Source organism: Juglans microcarpa x Juglans regia, chromosome 1S (genome assembly GCF_004785595.1).
Source record: "Juglans microcarpa x Juglans regia isolate MS1-56 chromosome 1S, Jm3101_v1.0, whole genome shotgun sequence".
In the NCBI taxonomy this organism is placed as follows: domain Eukaryota; kingdom Viridiplantae; phylum Streptophyta; class Magnoliopsida; order Fagales; family Juglandaceae; genus Juglans; species Juglans microcarpa x Juglans regia.
Window position 1 is genome coordinate 13882980 of NC_054595.1, and position 24439 is coordinate 13907418.

At 39.4% G+C, this 24439-nt stretch overlaps 1 protein-coding gene across 10 annotated transcripts in view; it reads left to right on the forward strand.

Annotated features, from left to right (window-relative positions):
• The window catches only part of LOC121246027, a 44417-nt gene extending 23318 nt beyond the window's left edge, over nt 1–21099 (forward strand). For 3 of the 10 annotated variants that reach the window (XM_041143994.1, XM_041143993.1, XM_041143997.1), the window contains 6 exons: nt 14310–14457; nt 19110–19201; nt 19354–19443; nt 20502–20555; nt 20659–20724; nt 20817–21099. In XM_041143994.1, the coding sequence (XP_040999928.1) occupies nt 14310–14457; nt 19110–19201; nt 19354–19443; nt 20502–20555; nt 20659–20724; nt 20817–20969 (603 nt within the window). In that variant the 3' untranslated portion in view covers nt 20970–21099. Of the gene's footprint in view, nt 1–14293; nt 14458–19104; nt 19202–19353; nt 19444–20501; nt 20559–20658; nt 20725–20816 lie in introns of those variants that run through there. The other 7 variants (XM_041143999.1, XM_041143995.1, XM_041143996.1 and 4 more) reach the window with 6 other exon arrangements.
• The last annotated feature ends 3340 nt before the right edge of the window (nt 21100–24439 follow it).

Here is a 24439-nt window from a genome sequence, read left to right on the forward strand (position 1 = left end):
GGAATCACGACCCTTGTCCGGTGGTCATGGGGGGGCCATCTGACTAATGTAAAAAGGTGGGGGAAATGGAAGGTGTTCTCTGGGCTGTCGGAGCTCAACTTTCTGGAGTACTAGAAGAAGTTTCCATATTGATGCAAAAAGTTGATCTGGGATTGAGTATGGTGATGGGATTGGGCAGTGAGTCTACGGTTTCTTCAGCTTTGGCTGATTTTAAAGATGGAAGGATGGCATCTGTAAGGGCAGTGGAGTGTGGGCCATTGGTTATGTGTGGGCCATTGGTTATGGATGGGCTGAGCACGAATTTAAGGAGGCCCGTGAGCCCCCACTTGCATGTAGATGGATGGATGACGTCTGTAAGGGTAGCGGGTAGTGGGCCATTTGTTACGGATGGGCTGGGCGTGTATTTAAGGCCCGTGAGCCCTAACTCGCAAGTGGATCTCGTGTGCCCTCAGCCACGGGCTGTAAGGCCTTAGTCACGGGCCGTGAGCCCACAGTCACGGGCTGCAAGCCCTCAGTTAAGGGTCGTGAGCCCCTAATTACGGGCCGAGCCCTCAATTAGGCCTTTCGCGTGGAATGGCAGGCCAAAGAAACTCCCGAGCCCACTAGCTCTGGCCTGCAAAGGGTTTTCCCGCCAACAGTTGTTCTGGTGTAGGGAGTATCCGATGGCCTCAAACAAGACGCTCCGACACTCGAAGGCCTTTGGGTTGGCTGTTATGGATGTTGCTGGCTATTCCCAGACCACCGACAATCTGCTGCCTGCACAGAAAGGGCCGCTGGTCACCGACAACCCTTCGGCCTGTACTTTGCAGTAGCTCCCGGCCGCGGATGGCAGGTTTAGTAGTGTGGGGGTGTCGTCCTCATCTGGGCTAGTTACGGGGGAAGCTCCCGAAGCCCCTTAGCCTTTGTTAGGTCACTCAGAGACTATGTCCAGGGTCTTGTGCACAGCGGTGGAAAAGGTTGACGACTCTTCTTCGGATGGGGGATCTTGGATGATGTGTCATCTTATGGGTCAGATTTATGGCTAGTATGCAAGGAGCTAGGAGCTAACACTCAGTTAATTGACCAGGGGATGTGCCTAGCCCTCTATTTGTTGCCACCAGTAGCTTCATGGGCTGATTTACAATCAGATTGGGTCCTCCAAAAGTTTCACGATATGCGCCATTGCATGGGGATGTCCTGTGAGGGTTTTGAGGACCAGCTGCAAGCTCTACTCATCGCCATAAAATCAGGTCAGCCTTTACTTGCCAGATCTACAGTTAAGAAGGATAGGGAGCTTAAGAGACTTGCCTGCTCCATAAACTATGATACACAAGAGGGTAGTGTGAGCAGGGGGCGACACAAGGGTAGGGTGAATCTTGGCGATCCATGAAGCCCCAGTGCCTTAAAGTGAAGAATTTATTATTGGAATGGAAGACATATGTTATTTGTTTGTAGGAGACAAAACTAAAGTTTATTGACAGGCACATCATCAGAAGTTTGTGGAATTGCTCTTATGCAGGATGAACCACCCTCGCTTCCAAGGGTGCGTCTGTGGGTACTCTGGTGATGTGGGACAAGAGAGCAATTAACTTTGTTGAGGAATGCGTCGGTGAATTTTCGGTAGCATGTTCTTTCTCAAATGTGGATGATGGTTTTGGTTGGGGGTTTGTAGGTGTTTACGGGCCCAACGATGACAATAGTAGAAAGCTTCTCTGGGACGAGATTGCTGGCCTGTGCAGTTGGTGGGATGTTCCGTGGTGTATTGGGGGTGATTTCAACTTCACTCGAGCGGTTGTGGTTTTTTAGCAAGGGTTTAGCCATGGCTGATTTCTCAGCTCTTTTATTTGAGTTAAACTTGGTGGATCTCCCTTTAGCAGGGGAGATTTCACTTGGTCAAACGGAAGGGCCTGGTCGAGGTTGGATAGGTTCATTGTTTCTCCTTATTGGGAGGCCCACTTCCCCAATTTATGCCAAAAACGGCTCCCTCAACTTTGCTCTGATCATTTCCCCCTTTTACTAGATTATGGGGGTCTTCATGAGGGACGAAGATCAAAGTTTTGAATACCGTACTGGATGCTGTACCGGTCAAGGCACTGGAACGAAATATTTCGGTACCGTTACTATTCTGTGTACAGTTTCGGGATAGTCGATATATGAATAAATTATATATAAATACATATATATAAAAATTATAAATAGCCTAGTTTGAATTTGGGGTAAAAAAATAAGCTTGTAGTTTGAAAAAATGAAAAACAAAAATAATAAAATTAAAGGCCGAAATATGGGCCGGTACGGGCTAAAATACAAGCAGGTACAGGCTGAAATATAGGCCGGTACGATCAGTATTTGGGTTGTTATGAAATATATAATACTTGTACCGGACCAGTGGCCGGTACGACATATACTGGTCGGTACGGTATGATATTTATAATAGTGACGGAGATACTTTAAGTTCGAGAACATGTGGTTGAAGGTGGATGAGTTCTTAGAGAAAGTCAGCTCGTGGTGGGCCTCATATCAGCTCACGGGCACTCCTAGTTTTGTTTTAGCTGGGAAGCTTAAAGCTTTGAAGAATGATGTAAGAAAATGGAATTTGGAAATCTTTGGGAACATCAATGACCAGCGGGACAAACTCTTTATGGAGCTGCAGCAACTTGATGAAAAAGAGGCGGAAAGGGCTCTATCGGCTGATGAGAGGGCAAGGAAAATGACTATAGTTACTGAGCTGGAAAAAATCACTCTTATGGAGGAGATCTTGTGGAGGCAAAAATCACGGGCCCTTTGGTTGAAGGAAGGGGATAGGAGTACAAAGTTTTTCATCAAAGAAACAACGCCATAGGAGGTCCTTCATGTGAAGGGCAGGGTTTTATTGGACAGAGATGCCATTAAGGATCATATTGTCCACTTTTATGATAAGCTTTTGATAGAGCAGTACCTTTGGAGGCCCAAGGTAGACGGTCTAGCTTTTGATTCTATTGAACGCACAATCGCGGCTTGGTTGGAGAGGCCTTTCGAAGAAGGTATGGACAAAGATAAAGCATTGGGTCCAGATGGCTTTCCAATGGCTTTTTTTTAGGCTTTTTGGGACATTGTCAAGGAGGATCTAACGAAGGTTTTTATTGAATTTCACTCTTTTATGAAATTTGAGAAGAGCCTTAATGTCTCTTTCATCGCTCTTATTCCCAAGAAGGTGAGGTCGGTGGAAGTGAATGATTTCTGTCCCGTAAGCTTGGTGAGTGGGGTTTATAAGATCATCTCTAAAGCTCTAGCGAAGTGGTTGAGCGAAGTCATGGGGAAGATCATCTTGAAGTCCCAAAATGCTTTTGTGAAAGGAAGACAAATACTAAACTCGGTCCTCATTGCTAACGAATGCCTAGAGAGTAGAGTCGGAGCTGGCATTCCAGGTATCTTGTGTAAATTGGATATAGAAAAGACATTTGATCATGTGAACTGAGATTTCTTGTTGTATATACCTGGTAGGTACGGCTTTGGAGAAAGTTGGTGTCAATGGATAAAGCATTGTTTACAACCGTTAGATTCTTTGTCTTGGTCAATGGTACTCCTGAAGGCTTCTTCAATAGTTCTTGGGGCTTGAGATGAGGGGATCCGCTATCCCAACTCTCATTTATTCTAGTCATGGATGTGCTAAGTAGAATGTTGGAAGGGGTGGTGGATAGGGGTTTCATCTCAGGTTTCTCGGTGTGTGGTTCCTCGCATGGAAGCTTGACAATCTCCCCATCTTCTTTTCATCGTTGATTTTTTGTGACCCAGATTTGGATCAGATTCGCTCCCTAAGAGCACTTCTTCTTTGCTTTGAAGCTGTATCTGGCCTTAAGGTGAATTTATCAAAGTCGGAAGTAGTTCCTGTTGGCTCAATCAATAACATAAGTGAAGTGGCTGCCATCTTGGGCTGCAAGGTTTCATCCTTGCCTATGAAGTACCTTGGACTCCCTTTGGGGGCCCCTCATAAATCCAAGGTAATGTGTGAAGGGATTGTTGAGAAAATTGAAGGCAAACTGGCAAGTTGGAAGAGAATCTACTTGTCTAATGGCGGGAGAATCACACTTATTAAGGCTGCGTTTGGTTGGAAGACTTAGCTGCGCACAGTCTAATTTTAAGCTGAGTCTGACATCAAAACACCTAACTCTCAAAGTACTAAACTCATCTCAACTCAAAACCTCCTTACACGTGGGACCCACAAGCTTTTGCAACTTAACACATCTTTACACGTGGGATCCACAACACCTTTTTCAACTTCCCATAGATAGTACTAAACTCATCTTAATATCTAAATATACTTTAAACTCAGTTTAGATGAGTCTCACATGACTCTCAGCTACTTAACTTACTGCTATCCATAAAGAACTGAGCTTGGCTCAACATCCAAACGCAGCCTAAGAGTATGTTATCTAATCTCCCAACGTAGTTCCTTACTTTATTTCCTGTTCCTGTAGGGGGAAGAAGATTTTCCATGATTTCTTATGGGGAGGGATATAGGATGCAAAAAATTCCATTTGATTAAATGCGATAAAGTATGCACCCCTTTATCTTGTGGTGGGTTAGGCGTAAGAAAATTGAGAACCTTCAACAAGGCACTTCTTGGAAAATGGTTATGGCGTTATCATCAGGAGAGAGACGCTCTTTGGAGGAATATTCTAGATGTCAAATATGGGAGCGTTTTGGGAGATTGGTGCTCTAAGGAAGTAAGAGGGGCTTATGGCGTGGGAGTTTGGAAACTTATCCGGAATGATTGGGGTGATTTTCTCAGTAACTGCAGGTTTGTGGTGTGAAGGGGCACGCTAATCAGGTTTTGGCACGATATTTGGTGTGGGGATATTGCTTTGAAAAACGCTTTCCTCTCTCTTTATAGGATTGTGTTTGATTAGGGTTCCTCAGTGGCTGATAATATGTGCAGTATTGCTGATTCCATTCATTGGTCTGTGAGATTCACTAGAGTTGTCCAGGATTGGGAGGTGGGAGACATCACTGATTATACAGCGTGTTATATGCGCTGAAACAAAGGGCAGGAGGGGAGGACAAATTACTCTGGACATGCACAGGGAACAACAAATTTTCAGTTCGTTCACACTATAAGGCCTTGACGACTCAAACCTTCAATGCCTTCCCATGGAAGAACATTTGGAGGAGCAATGTCCCCCCAAGGTTGCTTTCTTTGGTTGGTTGGCATCTCATGGTAAAATACTGACTATAGACAAATTAAGAAAGCGTGGACTCTACATAATGGTGGACTCAAACCATATAATGCCTTTTTTAACTTGTATACAATACCTCAATTCTCCCCCTAAGCAACAAACCCAGGTGGTTGCTCCATATAAACTTCTTCATGCAAGTCGTCATGCAGAAATGCATTCTTAACATCCTGCTGAAATAAGGGCCAATCTAAATTAGCCGCAAGAGAGATCTGTGGGAAAAATTGAATCAATTGTATTGATCTGATTGTAGCCTTTACACGGCTATATATACAATTACATAGCTAATTTATAGAGCTAATTACAGGGAGATAAAATATGAAACTTTTCTTCCTAAAATAGATTTCTATATCAGTTGAATTCCTTAACGGTTATCCCATACTCCTAGGAAAGTCAAAGATACAGATATATAGGTTTCCTAATAGACAGAAGATTGAGGGACTCAATTATCTATTTTCCAACACTCCCCCTGAAGCTGTTGAATATACATCCTTCATTCCTAGCTTGAAGATAAGTCCTTGGGATGCTGCACTACTAAGTCCTTTTGAGAGTACGCCTGTGAGCTGGTCGTTAGTTGACACATGGAGTACAAATTAATCCACTATCCCACTTCTCTTTTATGAAGTGTCTTATCTACTTCAATGTGCTTCGTTCTGTCATGTTGAACAGGATAGGATTGTGAGCAATGTTGATGGCCGACTTCTTGTCACAAAATAACTTCATTGGTCCTTCCCATCTGATTCTAAGGTCTTCCACAAATGAGCTTTAACTGACTCCAACACAAGGACTTAGTAAACATATCTACGAGTTGATTGGCAAACTTCACAAAAAGGTGAAGAAATGTCACCACTTAGTATATTATCTTGAATAAAGTGACAATCAATCTCTATGTGTTTAGTTCTCTCATGGAACACACGATTAAAGGCAATATGCACTGCAGCTTGATTATCACAAAATAACTGAAGAGGGACAGGAGCTGAAAACCTAATCTCTTGAAGGAAGTGTTTCAACCATGTCTGCTCACTAGTTATGTGAAGTCATTGCCCTGTATTCAGCTTTTGCACTAGACTGAGCTACTACTGCTTGTTTCTTACCTTTCCATGTAACCAAGTTACCTCCCACAAAGGTACAATATCCAGTAGTAGATCTCCTATCTGAAGGGGATCTTGCCCAATCAGCATCTGAAAAGGTTTCAACTCTAAGATGGTTGATATAGTAATCCAAGTCTAGGGGCTCGTTTAAGATAACGAAGAAGTTGAATTACAGCATCCCAATGTGAGATCCTAGGCATTTGTAAAAATTGACTTATTACACTTATTGCATAAGAGATGTCAGGTCTAGTGATAGTGGGATAATTCAATTTTCCAACAAGTCTTTGATACCTACCTAGATCTCCAAACAACTCCCATTCCCCTTTCAAGAATTTATGATTTGGGTTCATAGGGGCGTGAATAGGTCGTGCACCCAACATGCCAGTTTCTTTTTGTAGAATTAATTGGATATCTGTAAGCCGTTATTAGGGGCTGATCTTTAGGAGATTTACAGTTAACAAATCAGTTGATTTGATTTGTTAGCCATTTTGGTTCCACGATTTTAGGGGATTTTGGTATCATGTTACCCGATTCTTTAGATAATGTTTTTCTATTTTACTGTTTTCTGTCTTAAATAGGATTGATTCTATTTTCAGTAAGTTGTAAATATCCCGAGTAATTAGATGAGAATTATCATCTATTTAAAGGGAATGTAATCTTTTTCAAAGGCAAGTGGAATATTCAGTTTTTTCATTCCACAATTCCACATGGTATCAGAGCATCCTTTGAACTCTAATTCTCCCATATGACCAAATATGGTATGGCCACCGAGAGATGCGACTCCATCTCTTCAATCTCCGAAGTAACCACCAGTCAGGAAGCCATGGTTTCGGGCAACAACAGTTCAGATAGCAGCCTCATGCCCATTATAGGACACAAACTTAATGGGAATAACTATCTCCAATGGTGCCATTCCGTGATGATGTTTATATGCGGGAAGGGAAAGTATGATTATCTCTCAGGAGTTGCAGCCCAACCAAGCTAGGATGATGTGAAGTTCAAAATGTGGGATTCGGAAAATAACATGGTCATGTCATCGCTCATTAATTCCATGACAAATGACATTGAAGAAAATTTTCTTCTCTATGGAACAACGAAGGAGATTTGGGAAGCTGTCAAGGAAATGTATTCTAACAATGAGAATACATCTGAATTATTCGAGGTGGAAAGTGTTCTCCATGACTTACGTCAAGGAGAATTGACAAAGACCCAATACTTCAACACACTCTACCGTTATTGGCAATAGTTGGACTTATTCGAGGAGCACAATTGGAGCTGACTCGAAGATGGAATTAGGTATAAACAAATTGATGAAAAGAAAAGAATATGCAAATTTCTGATTGGATTAAATAAAAATCTTGATGAAGTATGAGGAAGAATCCTAGGATCCAAACCATTGCCAAACGTTCGAGAAGCGTTTTCAGAAGTTCGCAAAGAGGAGAGTCGAAAGAAGATAATGATGGGCCCTCAAGATTCTACAACAAACCTGGAGAGTTCAGCCCTTGCGGTTTGAGGAAATCCATACAACAACAATGATTGTAGACCGAAGAAAGGGTGGCCGTGGTGTGACCATTGTTGACATCCTGGTCACTCCAAGGACACTTGCTGGAAAATCCATGGTAAACCCGCAGATTGGAAACCTTCCCGCTTTGCCAACGACAGAGAAGGACGGGGCAATTTCATCTTGGTAGATGAAAAACCGACACCACCCGAGCCCAGTCTCTTCAGCAAGGAGCAACTAGAATTATTGCAAAAAATGTTCAGCCAATCGTTAGCAGCCCTTGCCACCATTGTGGTTGGTTCCGGTTCTTTGGCACACAAAGTTAATTTTTAAGCGCTCTTAATGTTGAAATGGATAAGCTAGGTCCATGGATTGTAGACTTAGGAGCATTGGACCATATGATCGGAGATGAAATTTTTTTTCTACTTACAGTCCCTATTATGAAAATTTAACAGTTAGGATAGCAAATGGTTCACTCTCAAAGATGGCTGGCACAGGTCCTGTTAAAATTTCAGAGAACCTAACACTCAACTCAGTTCTCTTAGTGCCAAATTTGGATTGCAATTTACTGTCTATTAGTAAACTCACTCGGGATCTCAATTGCGTTACTAAATTTTTCCCAAATATGTGTGAATTTAAGGTCTTGGATTTGGGGAAGACGATTGACAGTGCTAAGATGTGATCGGGGCTCTATCTTCTTGAGGTTAATGATCCTCGTCAAGGAACAACTCACAAATCCGAATGTTTAGTGTCTAGAAGTCAAAGTTCTTTTTCTGTCATTCGTTCTAATAATGATAGTGCAATTATGTTGTAGCACTATATGTTAGGACATCCAAATTTCTTGTATCTCGAGAAGCTTTTTCCTTCATTATTCAATAATAAAAATCCAAATGTTTTTTAGTGTGAGATTTGTCAATTTTCAAAACCTGTTTGCAACTCTTATCCCAACCGACCCTACAAAGCATCCCAACCTTTTTTCAATGATTCATAGTGATGCGTGGGGGCCATCTAGGATCAAGAATATTACTGGATCTCGCTGGTTTATATCTTTTATAGATGATCACACTAGACTTACCTGGGTATTCCTCATGAAAGAAAAGTTAGAGGTAGGTCAGATTTTCAAAAATTTTAACACCATGATCCAAACACAATTCCAAGCAAAAATACAAATTGTGAAAACTAATAATGCCAAAGAATATTTCAAATCCATTCTTGACGATTATCTCGAGTCAAGGTATAGTACACCAAAGTCCCTGTGTTGACACTCAGCAAAATGGAATTGTCGAAAGAAAAAACCGGTGCCTACTAGATGTTGCTCTCTCCCTCATGTTCTCTACACATGTACCGAAACACTTTTGGGGCCAAGCCATTCTCACTGCAACCTACCTCATAAACAGGATGCCCTCTCGTGTTCTCAAATTCCAAACTCCCTGTCAAACTCTACTTCGGTCCTTTCCTAATACTCGACTCATCTCCACTATTCCCTTCAAAGTATTTGGGTGCTCAGCCTTTGTTCATGTTCATCATCAACACCGGGGTAAACTTGATCCTAGAGTCCTTAAGTGCATTTTTCTCGAGTACTCTCCAAACCAAAAGGGGTATAAGTGCTATTCACCAGTTACTAAAAGATATTATCACTCCATGGATGTCACTTTTTTTTAGCAACAACCATATTATCCCAAATCTGATATTCAGGGGGAGAGCAATCTTACATAGGAATACCAGCTTTGGGATATTGAAGAATTATCTCACTCTTCTTCTGATTTCGGCCCATTTCATCCATCACAAACCCCTGAATCCATTCCTCCTCCACATCTCTTAGAATCTCTTGTGAGACATCAAACCACCAATCTGCCAGTTCCTACAAATCCACCTCAGCATCTGGACACTATTCAACCAACAAACAATGATGAGTTGATTACCTATTCACGAAGGAGAAGGAACTAAAAGGAGATAGAACAATGAGCATCTCTTGAGCAAATCCAAGATTTTGATCTGAGTCCTAGATCAAGTGAAGATCCACCAGGTAACTCTAATCCCGAGACTTCGCATAATGAGTTAACTAATGATGATAGTGATTGTCCTATTGCTATGAGAAAAGGTGTGAGATCATGCACAACACACCCAATATACACATTTGAGTCATATCAGGGATTGTCATCGAATTTCAGAACCTTTGTTGTCAACCTCGACAAAATCTAGGTCCCTAATAACATACAAGAAGCTCTCGATACACCTTAATGGAAGTCTGCAGTTTGTGAAGAAATCCATGCACTAGAAAAGAATGGAACATGGGAGATCACAGAATTACCAACTGGAAAACGTTCAGTAGGTTGCGAATTGATATTCAATGTGAAATACAATAAAGATGGAAGTATTAACTGATTCAAGGCTCGGCTGGTAGCAAAGGAATTCACTCAATCATATGGAATCGACTACGAGGAGACATTTGCCCCTGTAGTCAAGTTAAACACAGTGCGGGTCCTCTTATCTTTGGCTGCAAATTTAGACTGGCCTCTTCACCAACTAGATGTCAAGAATGCCTTTCTTAATAGAGACCTAGCTGAAGAAGTCTACATGGAAATTCCTCCTGGATTCGAGACACAAGCTACACACAACAAAGTCTGCAAACTCAGAAGATACTTATATGGGCTCAAGCAATCCCCAAGAGCCTGGTTTGAGAGATTCACAAGGGTAATCAAGAGGCATGGCTATTCTCAATGTCAAACAGATCATACACTATTTGTTAAATACACTCCTGAAGGAAAACTTGCTATCCTCGTTGTATATGTGGACGACATCATTCTAACGGGAGATTATAAGGAGGGAATGAGTAGTCTCAAAAGTCTTCTAGCTAAAGAATTCGAAATCAATGACCTGGGGAATCTCAAATACTTCCTAGGCATGGAAGTGGCACGGTCAAGAAAGGGAATCCTTCTATCCCAAAGGAAATACGTTCTGGATCTCTTAAAAGAGACTGGGATGCTCGGATGCAAGCCGGTAGATACTCCTATGGATTCAACCACCAAACTAGGAGCCAAGGAAGACAGTGCACCAGTGGATAAAGGCAGATATCAAAGACTAGTTGGGAAACTTATATACTTGTCTCACATCCGACTTGATATTGGCTTCTTTGTCAGTATGGTGAGTCAATTTATGAACAATCCCAATGAAGAACATATGGAGGCAGTTTATAGAATCCTACGATACCTAAAGCTAATACCAGGTAAAGGATTATTTTTCGAGACAACTCAAAGAAGAGATATTGAGGTGTTCGGTGATGCGGATTGGGCAGGATCAATACATGATTGAAGGTCAACTTTTGGGTATTGCACATATGTATGGGGAAATCTAGTTACATGGCAAAGTAAGAAGCAATCAGTTGTGTCAAGAACCAGTGCAGAAGCTGAATTCAGGGCAATGGCACACGACATCTGTGAAGGAATATGACTAAGAAGGCTTCTGAAGGAATTAAAGATTTCAAGTGAAGAACCTATGAATATGTTTTGTGATAATCAGTCAGCCATCAACATTGCAAAGAACCCAGTGCATCATGATAGAACAAAACTTGTGGAGATTGATCGACATTTCTTAAAGGGAAAAATAGAGGAAGGGATAATCAAGATGTTGTACGTACCTACGTGTCTCCAAATAACTGATATCCTTACAAAGGCTCTGCCAGGAAAGAATTTTGATGATCTGAGTTCCAAGCTGGGCCTAATCAATATTTACTGCCCAGCTTGAGGGGGGTGTAGAATTAATTGGATATCTGTTAGCCTTTATTAGGGGCTAATCCTTAGGAGATTCTATTAGGGGATGATTTGAGTTCCAAGCTGGGCCATTTTGGTTCCATGATTTTAAGGGATTCTGGTAGCATGTTACCCGATTCTTTAGATAGTATTTTTCTTATTTTCTGTCTTAAATAGGATTGATTCTATTTTCAGTAAGTTGTAAATATCCCGAGTAATTAGAGGAGAATTATCATCTATTTAAAGGGAATGTAATCTTTTTCGAAGGCAAGTGGAATATGCAGTTTTTTCCTTTCACAATTCCACACTTCCAGAAGGTCAAGTACATATTTCCTCTGAGATTGGTTGATGCCCTTTTTAGATCTACTTACTTCAATTCCAAGGAAATATCTAAGCTTGTCCAAGTCTTTTGTCTAAAACTGATCATGTAAAAACTGTTTCAGCCTAGCAATTCCAGCAGAGTCACTCCCAGTAATTACAATGTTGTCCACATATGCAACCAACAAAATGTGACCTGCATCACTATGTAGGTGAAATACCGAATGGTCTGTTTGGCATCTATGAAGACCCAATGCCAATATAGCATCAGAAAACTTCCCAAACCATGCTCAAGGAGATTGTTTCAAACCATATAATGTCTTTTTTAACTTGTATACAACAGTCACTCCCAGTAATTACAATGTCGTCCACATAAGTAGATGATGAGGAGGATGTAAGGGCTCAAGTGGGTGAATGTTTAACATCAAGATAATATATACCACCAGCTTCATGCCCCATACCAATCTTGTTTCCTGTCTTGAGATCCTGAAAAATGTACATCAAACTAAAGGGAAAACTAGGAGCATATAGAACAAATGACAAAGATATAGAGTCAGTGAGCTTAGTGGATTCAATGCTCGTAACTTTAGCAAGAGAACTATTAGCGAGAGTAACACTTTTTGGAGATGTCATAGTATCTAACTTAGATAAGACAAAGGAAAAACCAGTCAGATGTTCATTAGCTCCTGAATCAATGATCCATGGATCTTGAGTGAATGAGACAAGACATGCGGGCATTGTACCTGAGTGGGCAAGAGTAGTTGTGAAAGATTAAGCCCATTTGCGACCCAAAAGCTTATCATACTCATCCTTTAATATACTAATCATATCTTGGCAAATGACTTGTGATTAGCGGATCCAGATGGTCTACCATGTAGATCCCAACAATACTCCACCGAGTGGTTAGTGGAACCACAATGGGTGCACTTACGAGATTCTCGACTTCGAGTACGATTGCCTTTGGTATCACGTCCCCACGTGGACCTCTACCACCCCGGCCTCTATGGGCATCAAGAGCAACATAGGAGGCAACCACATCATGTAACTGTGACTCAAATTTAGTTGTCACGGATGCAGAAAAAATATCACAATTGCACTTGGAGACAAACTCCACACAAGATATGAGAAAAACCACAATTCAACTTGAAAATCCGAGAAATACAATTTGGAAATGTAGAAACTCAGTCCAAGTATCCGAAAATCAACCCGAATAACAAACTTTTGGCCCTGTATCGGTCAGAATTACACTGTATCGGCTTTGAATTGCATTGTTTCAACCTGTATCGGCTCTAAACCGGTCGGTATCGCTCGAAACCAACTTGGGTCACATCTGTATCGGCCTGTATTAGCTTGAAACCTGCTGGTATCGGTCTGTATCGGGTATCGGCCGAAACCGACTTCAACCTGAACTTAAAACCAGATTAGGTTATCCTAAATGAGAATAAGTGGTCTGGGAATTACCTCGTCCTCGTTATCAAATAGGTGTTATTCTGGATTAGGAACAAGCTCTTACTCCAGGTTGAGGTTATCCGCACTTAAGGATGAGATTGCTTATCCCTGCAACCAAACACTCCGTCCCTTTGATGTTGCCTGGGACAGGCAGCACTTCCGGCTGCCGTTGACGACGGGGAACATGCTAGTAGGAGTTGGGAAGCCAATCTATTGAAGAAAGTGTTGTAACCACGTCAACTCACTAGTAGCTTGAGCCCTTGGCCTATATTTAGCTTCTACACTAGAATGAGCTACTACTGCTTGTTTCTTACTCTAACCAAATTACCTCTAAAAAATGTATAGTATCTAGTAACATCTTCTATCTGAAGGAGAACCTGCCCAATCAGCATCTGTAAAAGCTTCTAGGCAAAGTTGTCCATTTTCCCTATATAGTAATCAAAGACTTGAAGCTCGTTTAAGATAGCGAAGAATATGGGTTACAACATCCCAATGTGAGACCCATGGAGCTTCCAAAAACCGACTCACTAGACTCACTGCATAAGACATGTTAGGTCTAGTGATAGTAAAATAATTCAACTTTCCAACAAGTCGACGATACCTGCTTGGATCTTCAAATAATTCTCCCTTGTCCTTAAAGAACTTGCAATTTGGATCCATTTGAGTATCAATAAGCTGGGCATCCAATAAACCATTTTCTTCAAAGAAGTCAAGTACATACTTCCTCTTAGATAGTCTATTACCCTTCTTAAACCTACCAACTTCAATCCCAAAAGAGTATCTAAGTTTTCCTGAATCTTTGGCATGAAACCGATCCTACAAAAACTTTTTCAACCTATTAATCTACCCGGTATGGGGGGTCTAGGACTAAAAGACCAAACATGTTAGCACTTACCTGATTAAGGCAGTCACATCAAGCTGGTCCTTTAAATGCATAGTTTGATAAATGATTTTGGAAAATAGTAATGGCCTGATGGGTCAATTTAATTTGTTTAGTTTTCTGAACTTACAGGTACGCTTGGATGCTGCCACAGTAGTGGGACTTTTGGCATTCTTCATAAACTACAAGTTTGAGGACGTCTTATCTTCACCGTATGTATTTCTTACTTCTCATGAAATAGCTCTTGGAATTTGGCATGAAATTGCTCTTGCAAAAAAGGGTAATCAATCCTGACAGCAAATTTCTTCTCAAATACTCATGAATTCTGATGGTGTCAATGATCACTGAATCTTATGTTGAAAGTTCAATTTTTTAAGCAACTAAAAAAGCTAAAAGTTCACTTTTTTAAAAGCACCAAATTGATGCTAATGTTGAAAAGCTCTTGCAGATAACGTAAAAACTATCATAGCTAACCTTAAAAGCGGTTTAGGTATATGTTTACTAAATAATAAACAACATTTTAATAGTAGAACTTTTTAACAAAATGTTACGAGTCATGATCTAGCGTGAGCTTTGGAAAAGCTGTCTCTATGAAGTGAAGTGGCTTCTACAGTTAGGCCTCAAAAGGAAGAGCACTCATGATGTCCACCTTTGAGGAGCTCTTTGCTCTTGCCTTGATTGTTCTCGAGTGGAGGTCCTATCTTTTGAGAAACTTTTGTGGTTAGGATTGATCAACAAATTCTCAAATACCTACATGATCATAAGGTATGTATGCTGATGCAACAAAAGTGGATCATTAAACTTCTCAACTATGATTTTATAGTAGAATATAAGAAGGGAACTGAGAACAGAGTAACTGATGCCTTGTCTAGAAGAGGAAATGAAGATGAATGCCCAGTATCCTTAACTACTTTCCCTACAATAAGCTGGATGGACGATCTTATGGCAGCAAGTGGCTGATGACCACTTGCAGGCACTAATATCCCTTTTCCAAGAGGGCCAGCTATCACCACAATACTCTATGAGGGATGGACTACTCCTATACAAAAATCGAATTTGCATACCCCATCATGAATTTAACAATAGACTACTGAAATTGATGCACAACAACCCTTGGGTTGGGCATTCAGGATATGATAAGTCAATACATAGAGGGAGTAGGAATTCTTTTGGCTGAGACTTAAGAAGGATGGGAAAAAATTTATCAGAAATTGCGACTTATGCCAAAGAGTCAAGGTTGACAATACCCTCCCTAGTGGTCTGCTACCGCCATTACCAGTCCCAACTCGGCCTTGGACTCACAGAACAATATACTTCATTGAGGAGCTGCCTAATTCCCATGGCTACGATTGACTCACTAGGTACAACCATTTCACCCCCACTACCCACCCCTATACAACTAAGACTGGTTGAAATCTTCCTCAAACATATTTTTAAACTCCATGGTCTTACCTATTTCAATCAGCTCTGATTGAGACGGCACCTTCACTAGCCATTTTTGGCAGGAATTCTTTACTCTCCAAGAGGTCCAAATGGCAATGAGTACTGCATACCACCCCCAAAACCGATGGGCAGACAGAGGCATTCAATAAAACCTTAGAAAATTAACTACAGTGCTTCATTGGAGATCGACCAAAAGACTGGTCCTCACGGGTTTCATTGGCAGAATGGCGGTATAATACTACCCCCACATGTCCACCAAGCTTACCCCATTCGAGGTTCTTTATGAGTACCCGCCTCCTAGGATCCTCAACTATGTACTAGGTTTTCCTGAATGTATACTTTGGAGACTTCACATCAATCCCGAGATCAAATATTGCAACTCCTATGCCATAATTTGCACAAGGCCCAGAATTGCATGAAACAATATGCAAACTTGATTTGAAAGGAGTAGCAATTTGATGTTGGGGAATGGGTATACCTTCATCCCCAATCATGCTGGTAGCTCTCGGTGTCTCACAAGCGTAATCTTAAGCTAGTTGCCTGTTTCTTTGGCCCCTTGCAGATTTTGCAGAAGGTAGGAGCCATCGCCTACAAACTTGGTCTCTCCTTCACAGCCCAAATACATCCATTTTCCATGTTTCCCAACTCAAAAAGAAGTTAAGCTTGAAGATCATGGCATTGCCAGTACTACCACCATTCGATTCCATGGGGATCCCCTTAAACCAGGGCCCAAAGAAGTCTTGGGTCACCAAGTGAAAAAATCATAAAACCTCCCACAGGTGGAGCTCTCGATTCGTTGGCAAGGCTAGGGTACTGACAACGCCACATGGGAAACATACACTCAGCTCAAGGAAGCCTGCCCACACCTTGTGGGCAAGGTGTTTTAATGGTGATGGTCCATGACCTAGTAGGAGGTCATACCTTGGGTGAGAAATCAATGAATACCGAGAAATCTAACAACCTCCTAGATTCCCAGACACTGAACCAATACTAGAAGTAGGAAAATAACAACATAAGATTCAATACTCAAATTATGGACCCGAAAGGCTTGCTGGACTTAACTAAGGTAAAGTAAACAGCGGTCCAACCCAAATAATTACCCTTACTTGGTTGCCCTTTCAATAATTGATCAATACAATAAAAGACTTGGCTTGACTGGCCCAATAGACTCCAAGCTAAAGACATGTGCAACTAAGGAAGATACACATGCTTCTTCCACTTCCGATAGTCTCTAGAACCTAGGGCATAGGAAGATAAACGGAGGGGCAGCAGATTGAGAGGTCTCACGTGGCTGACCTGCTGGGAAGAGGGGCTACCCTGAATCTCCATATGTGTCTTAAGTATATGTATATATTTGGCACCTAGGGCATAGGAAGAAGGAGAACCATGCATTGGGATTCTTTTTTTTATAACATAGGTGGAGTCTCACATTTGGGCTTAAGTCTTGGGTCTTCCACATGGGTTTTGGGTCTTGGGTTCGTCCATGGGTCACTAGAGGATTTAATAAATGAGTTGGGCCATTTAGTAGGCCTAATCAAATTCCAGGTTTTGTTTGTAATCTCATGGGCCAAGTCACTTAACAAACCCTAATGGAGTGATCTTAAATTCCAAAATGAGCCCAACTTGTCCAATAAATACTTATGGGCTTTTATATAAATTCTTGGGCCTAATACCAATTAAGTATTGGCCCATTTGCTCCATAAATATTAAATGGGTTTTAATCCAATTATTGAGCCCAATAAAAATCTTTAATCGATCATAATAAATTTTGGGCCATGACCTATTCAAAATTACTCCATAAATCTCAATTTTGCTTCCCAAAAATATTGGCCCATTAATACCATCCAAAAATCATTCTCTAAACCTCAATGGGCCTTAAAAATAAACTTTTGGTTCTATGAGCCAAATTAAATTTCCTAGCCAACCTCAATAAACAATAGCTCATTGGATTCTTTGCGGAAAACCACTGAAAGTCATCAGCAGATGTTTGAGGCAATTTGTCAGCAATTGGCAGTCATTATGCAACGGATGGATCACAGTGAATCATCCACTAGAAGTCAGCATTACCTGCATGAAGAGGAATCCTTGTATCAAGAAGAGGATCGGGAAGAAAGCAATAGGATTCTGCAGAGAGAATTGGAAGAAGAAGCTGGTAGTATCTACAGCAAAGCAGTGAGGCTGGACTTTCCAAGGTTTGATGGTGAGGATCCTGCGGGATGACTGTACATGCAGCTCAATTTATTAGGTTCCATCAAAAACCTGCACAACACAAAACTTTGTTGTCCTCTTTTCACATGGAAGGGAGAGCATTGATTTGGTTCCAATACCTTGAGGTGCTATCTAACAGGCTCAAAGGCCTCTGAGAAAATTACAAATTGAGCTGTTTTTTAAGTGGATTCAAGGAAGAGATACATCTTCCAGAAATCTGAGATATCATTGAATGTTATTACAGTTTCAGTGAGTTCGAGAACCATAAGGTTAATTGAAAGGTTGGGAAATCAATCTGTGGTAATTTTAGTAGATACACGAAGTAGTCATAACTTCCTTGATCCCCCCCCATTGTTAAGCAGTTACATTCTCCAGATGATGTGTTCTAGAGGTAGGCGTGTGGGTGCTAAACTGAATGTCCAAGGGGTGACCTCCTTCACAGGCCTATTTGTATTGGTCTTAGCTGGATGTGGTATCGTTTTGGGAATACAGTGGCTCAGCACCCTTGGCACATTAATTAGAACCTAAAGGAGCTTACTATTGCTGTAGAGGCCTAGACCCTTTACAAAGATTTTTAATATGTGATTTTGCTAATTAGCACAATATTTTGAACAATGTTTTATAAGCACTACCTGTGACTTGCTTTTATTTTAATAAAGCTTGGTCTTTCTATGTTTTATGGGATCTTTTATATCTAGCTCATTTAAAATTATTTTAAATGGAGGGGTGTTAAATCTCTGTATTGAATTTACTTCAATCAACAATCAAGGAAGGTTGCGTTCAAACAACTCCACAATCATATTATAAATAGAATAAAAAGAAAGAACACAATTAACCAATTAATAAAATTTTGCAGCACATCGCATGGCTGCACTAATAGTTCCTGCAGAAGTAGGAATAATGGCATCATAGCAAACTGGTCTTTAAAAGTTACCTGCACATGATCTTATCACTTGACTGGATTTCATCTGTAGTGGCCTAGGAAAAAATGCTACTTGGATGAATTAATCTATATTTTGTTTATTTATCCAAACAATATCTGCTGCAGAACAGAGTTCTTGAAGAGGATATTGTTTTCCCTCTTCTTTGCAGTTATTTTTTATTGATCAGTTAGGTTCATTTATGGATTGGGAAATTTATATATGTTGAACTGCCTCTTTTCTGCTTCCTTTGACTTGTTTTATTTTATAGTAGCAGTCTAATGACATATTTTTGTCTTCAACTTTCTCCGTGAAAATTGCTGGTTAACAATATGTTGTTTTAATTTTCATGTCAGATCAGCAATATTTCTTGATGTGGTTGCTATCAGTGCTCTTATAATTTATGTGACTCGTGTGGCTCTAGGATACAAGCAGACATGGGATAGGTACCAAGTGAGTCAATTCAATTAATTTTGTGCAGTCTTGGACATGGTTATGGTGTAAATATATACTATTATTACTACTTATCAAAAAAATATATACTTGTATTACTAAATATTTTAAGCTACACAGATGATATTCTAAAAACCTTCCTTTTGTTACAGTTATTGGTGAACAAGACACTTTACGAGAAAACCTTGGCAAGTGGCTTTGGCTCAGTGCATTTTCTTTTGGATGCTTCTGAACAGCAGCAAGTGAGAATTCTTTTTGTTATTATAATCACTGTTATTAATACTTACTATTTATGTGACATAAGGGTTGTAAAGCTTATTTGTTAATCCATAATACCATTGTTTTTTACTAATGGAATGCAGGACACCTATCCTCCTAGTAGATAACATCTTTTTTGTTTTTTCAAATCAGCCAAAGTCTTTAGGATTGATTGTCTTCTGTCTTGGTTCGCAATGACAGTATTACTCTTTATTAAACCAAGATATGTCATTCCCAGAACCTTACTAAGCTACTTGTTACCTTTTCTAACCCTTCATTTGGTTATTGAGCTTCACATTCTTTTTTGCCAGGGCACTTAATTAGGTCTGATGCCATGTTGGTATAATGATAAATAGGACCGTATAAGTTATTAAAACCCAGTTGAGTCATTTGAAGGATGCTTGTTTTCTCCAATATTGTAATGCAAATGGATGAAAACTTAAACAGAAACTAATTGAATATATTACATGTTGACAATATCAACCGGCTTTATTTGGTCTATGTTAGAAGTTGAGCAATGTGACTTTAAATTTAACCCATCTCTTCTTAACTTATTTCATCTAATCATTACAATTGGCCCAAATTCTCACACAATAAAATAAACAATTCAACTTTTTCAAAGTCCAAAATAAAAATAATATGAAAAAAATATATTTACTCTTCTTAACTCATTTCATCTAATCATTACAATTGTCCTAAATTCCCACACAATAAAATAAACAATTCAACTTTTTCAAATCCCAAAATAAAAATAATATGAAAAAAATATATTTTAACAATATTTTACTCAACTCATCTCATCCCATCTCATCTCATCTGTAAAAACAAATGAGACAACATAAATAATCTTTAAAGAAGTTTGGGTGCTTGACACAAAGTTGCTGGATGCTAGCAAACTGCTTGGCTTGATGGGAATATTATGAAAAGTTTCTGATGAAGACAGGATGGATGCAGGCAAAGTTTAGCTTCTTTTTTCTAGAGTGCTCTTTCTGATGATTATGCCAATATATAACATTCTTTGTATACCCTCATTTATATGCAGTACAAGGAAGCCATTTTGGCCTATGCAATCCTTCTCAGAGCAGAGAAGGGACAGGTTTGCTTTTCCCATCTCATTTTGATGTTTCTACACTTTTGACGAAGCTAGTATGCTTTATACAGAACTTTTCCCATCTCATCAAGAAATTTGCTTCGTGCAGGTCCCTTGTTGCCGAAGTGTTGGAGACAAATGTGAAAGATTCATGTACGATGCTTTTAAAGTAAAGGTATCGAGATGAGTGTACTATCTAGTATTGGCCGTTTCAGTACTTTCTTTAAGAAGAGACTCCTTGCGCTGTTGATAAGTGGGTTTTTGCAGGTCGAAATGCCAATTGACAAGGCTATTGATACCTTGATGAGACTTGGCCTTGTAACTGAAACTTCTATCGATGGAAGTAACAGACTGCGGGCTGTCCCCTGTCCAAAGGCATACGAGGGCCTTAAAGAACGATGGAATAGTTTGCTCAGATAGTTCGATTGTTAATATCTAGGGTCAATTTTTACATTAGCGTCTACGTATGAAATTTTTGTAAAATATATTAGAAATGATGGTCTTCTTTTTCTTTTCTTTTTTTATTATTTCATTAAAGGTATTTGAATTTTGAAGTTTGTTTTATAAGTAATGCTATATACAGTTGTAGAATATGTAAGTACCATGCAATCGCTTTGAAAAAGAGTGTAGTCTACTATTAAAAAATTAATTTTTTTTCATGTGGATCTCATATTTATTCACTTTTTTCAAAGTGATTGCGTGCCGTTCGCACACTCACGACTGTAACTATAATTTGTTTTGTTTTATAGAACCAAAAGTAAATTTCTCAGTGGGTATCCTATGAGGGACGGGTACTATATACCATGTGATATTGTGGTACTATTGAAAGCTCCGGAGTCAAAAAGTTCAAACTCCATTAGTTTGCCACTTTGCTCTCAATAGGTTTGCAACTTTGGAAAAGCATACTATCACAAATGTGACCGACTCCATTCAGCTCAAATTGGGGTGCACACACCATGACGCCATGATAGTACCATGAGAAGCCCCTAAGGCCTCGTTTGTTTTCAGAAAACATCTCATCTCATCTAATTATTACAACTTTTCTAACTTTCAATACAAAATAAAATAAACAATTCAACTTTTTCAAATCTTAAAACAAAAATAATATTAAAAAAAATATTCTAACAATATTTTGTTCAACTTTTTAACTTTAATATTTATTCATCTCATTTCATCTGCGAAAACAAATGAGTCCTAGGTGAAAAATCCAATCTCATAGGTTTTCAACTTTGCTTTCCAAAGGTTTGAAACATTGAAAAATTTTGAACCAACTCAACTCAAGGGATGGGGAGAACATACCATGAGATTATGGTGGTACTAGTGGATAAGGGTGTTCATCTGAGTTCCGACCTGGGAACGAGGGTATACCAAGACTGAAATTTGGGTTGGGTTGATTTGGGTCGATCCGGTTGATCTAGGTTTTTGAAACCTGGAAATCCAGGTTCCGGGTCGTACCCCAATTTTTTTTTTTAGTAAAAAGCTTTATTTTATTATATTTTTTTTCTAAGAAGTCAAATTCATGAAACACATAATATTTGTGTTCTAAAAATACTAAATGCATGTGAAACAAAAAAAAAAAAAAAAAAAAATCAATTTTCAACTATGCATGCATCACAATGCAATTCACTACATATTATACTAATGGTATTTATAGATTACATTACCAAATACAAAATTACAAGAAATGAGTTACAAAATCAGCAGCACGGTCTACCCATTAGTGATTTAATCTCATACCAAATAATAGTACATTATCAATTCCTGCAGCCAAGAAATCAAAAAGTTCATTAACTAGTTTTGCATATTATATTCAAATAGAATATTAAAAAAGAGTATAGAAAATGAGTATAAAAATTGATTGTTTTATGTATAAAGATTGCATCACGTCAAAATGGTTTTAAAATTAATGATGATACATCAAAATAATGTCAAGAAATGTACAAAAACAGTCCTAGCTAGCTAAATGGCAGTCATAGAAAAGATGCATATAAGATTCAATATCACCCAAAATAGTCCATTGTATGTTTGCAAATGCATGTGCTAGTGTTTGGCAATAACATTTTATAAGTACAATTGGTTGGGTGCAGCAATAATGTTTGGCAAGAATCAAACATTTTATATGAGTTGAGCTCAATAGTTTTCAATGAACAAAAGTATGTAACCAGATTTAAAAAATAAAAAACTTCAACTAACAAATGCATAATTCAAGCAAATGCATATGATAATAAAATTTATTCTTTATTTCAACATAGAACTTCCCAAGACTCTAGTTTTTCTTCTTATATTTATTTAATTTTTCAATTTAGAAGGCAATTAATTATGATATCCACCATTGCTCTTCAATTATGGCCATGAGATCTGACACTGTTTTAAAAGCTTCATTGGGTTACTTTCTTCATCGCTCGGTTCATGCCAGTTTTTCAAGCAATAAGGGTTTAGTAACAAAAGAATTATTTCATTTCATCTACCTTATAGTCATTTTTTTTTATAAGTAAAGCAAATGAATCGAATAATCGTGTTCCCTTCCCAAGGTTACTACATGAAAACCAGACCGTTTCACTAGAAAGAATCATGTTCCATCTACCAGCTTGTAGTCATCATGCTTCGCAAAGAACATTTTCCACAAAAATGAGCGGAAACCCACCCTTTGACTAATAGGTTGCACCAGTTCTTTTATATATCAAGCCAAACAATACAGTAAGTACTAAATGATAAAAATAAGGTATATGGGTAAATCTGAAAGGATCTACAACTACAATGGAATTAGTGACTTGGTGGAATACACAAAAGTTAACTTTTTGTAACATACTTGAATTTTAACATAATCCTGAGTTATTATGGCTAGCAAGGACAGAAACAGGCCAAGAAGTTCTGGAGTGAACAACTCTAGACAGAGCATAATGGCGGAAAAGAGTTCAGATAGCAAAAATCCTATTATTTCAGATAAGCTTGTTTGGGTAAGCAAGATTAAAATGCATTTTAGGCCAAGTAATATTGAGATTAGTAAAAAGAAGCATGAGCTATAAACATCATTACTAGGCCACCAGTCATCTATAAAAAGCATTTGCTTTTCTCTGAAATGGTCAAGCAAAACAAATCTATAAAACCCTATTCACCACCAATCACAACTAACAAAATAACAACAATAAAGAATCTAAGCTAAACAAAAATCTAACAAATACCACCACATACCAATGTCCCAAACAATCCATGAGTTATAAAAGCTCAACAGAGAGAGAGAGAGTGAGGGTTTCGAGTAACTGGTAGATTTGGCCAACCAAAACATTACTCACGTATTACCACAACATAACATGTTATAGATCTGGGTGACGAAATAAAACCCAATAAGAAAAGAACAGATCTAGCCAAACGGTAGCTCTACTAGTCATCGACGACGATGACTAGGGTTCCGGCTTCCCCAACACACTCTAGATACAAAAGAAACCTCCCTCTAAGAGAAGAGATCTAAACACTTAAAATAGAGAGAGAGAGAGAGAGAGAGAGAGAGAGAGAGAGGAACATACCGAGAGTAGCGAAAAGGCTTTTTTCTTTTGTGGACAGTGGCCTCTGATAGCACCGGCGGCAATGATTGTGGTTTTGGCGCTCGGTCGAGAGAGAGAGAGAAGTTAGATAGAGAAGAGAAGAGAGCTAGGGTTTTGGTTTGGATTTTGGGCAAGAGAAGAGAGATCGAGGGCTAGGGTTTCCGTTTGACACTTTGGGCGAGAAAGAGAGATGGAAAGCTAGGGAGTCAGGGACGAGGAGAGAGAGAGATGGAGAGCTAGGGAGTCAGGGACGAGGGTTTGGAGCTGGACTTTGAGCAAGAGAGAGAGGACATCGCATAGAAGAATGAGGGTTTTTTTTAATATATAACCCGGGTACCGGATGTTAAA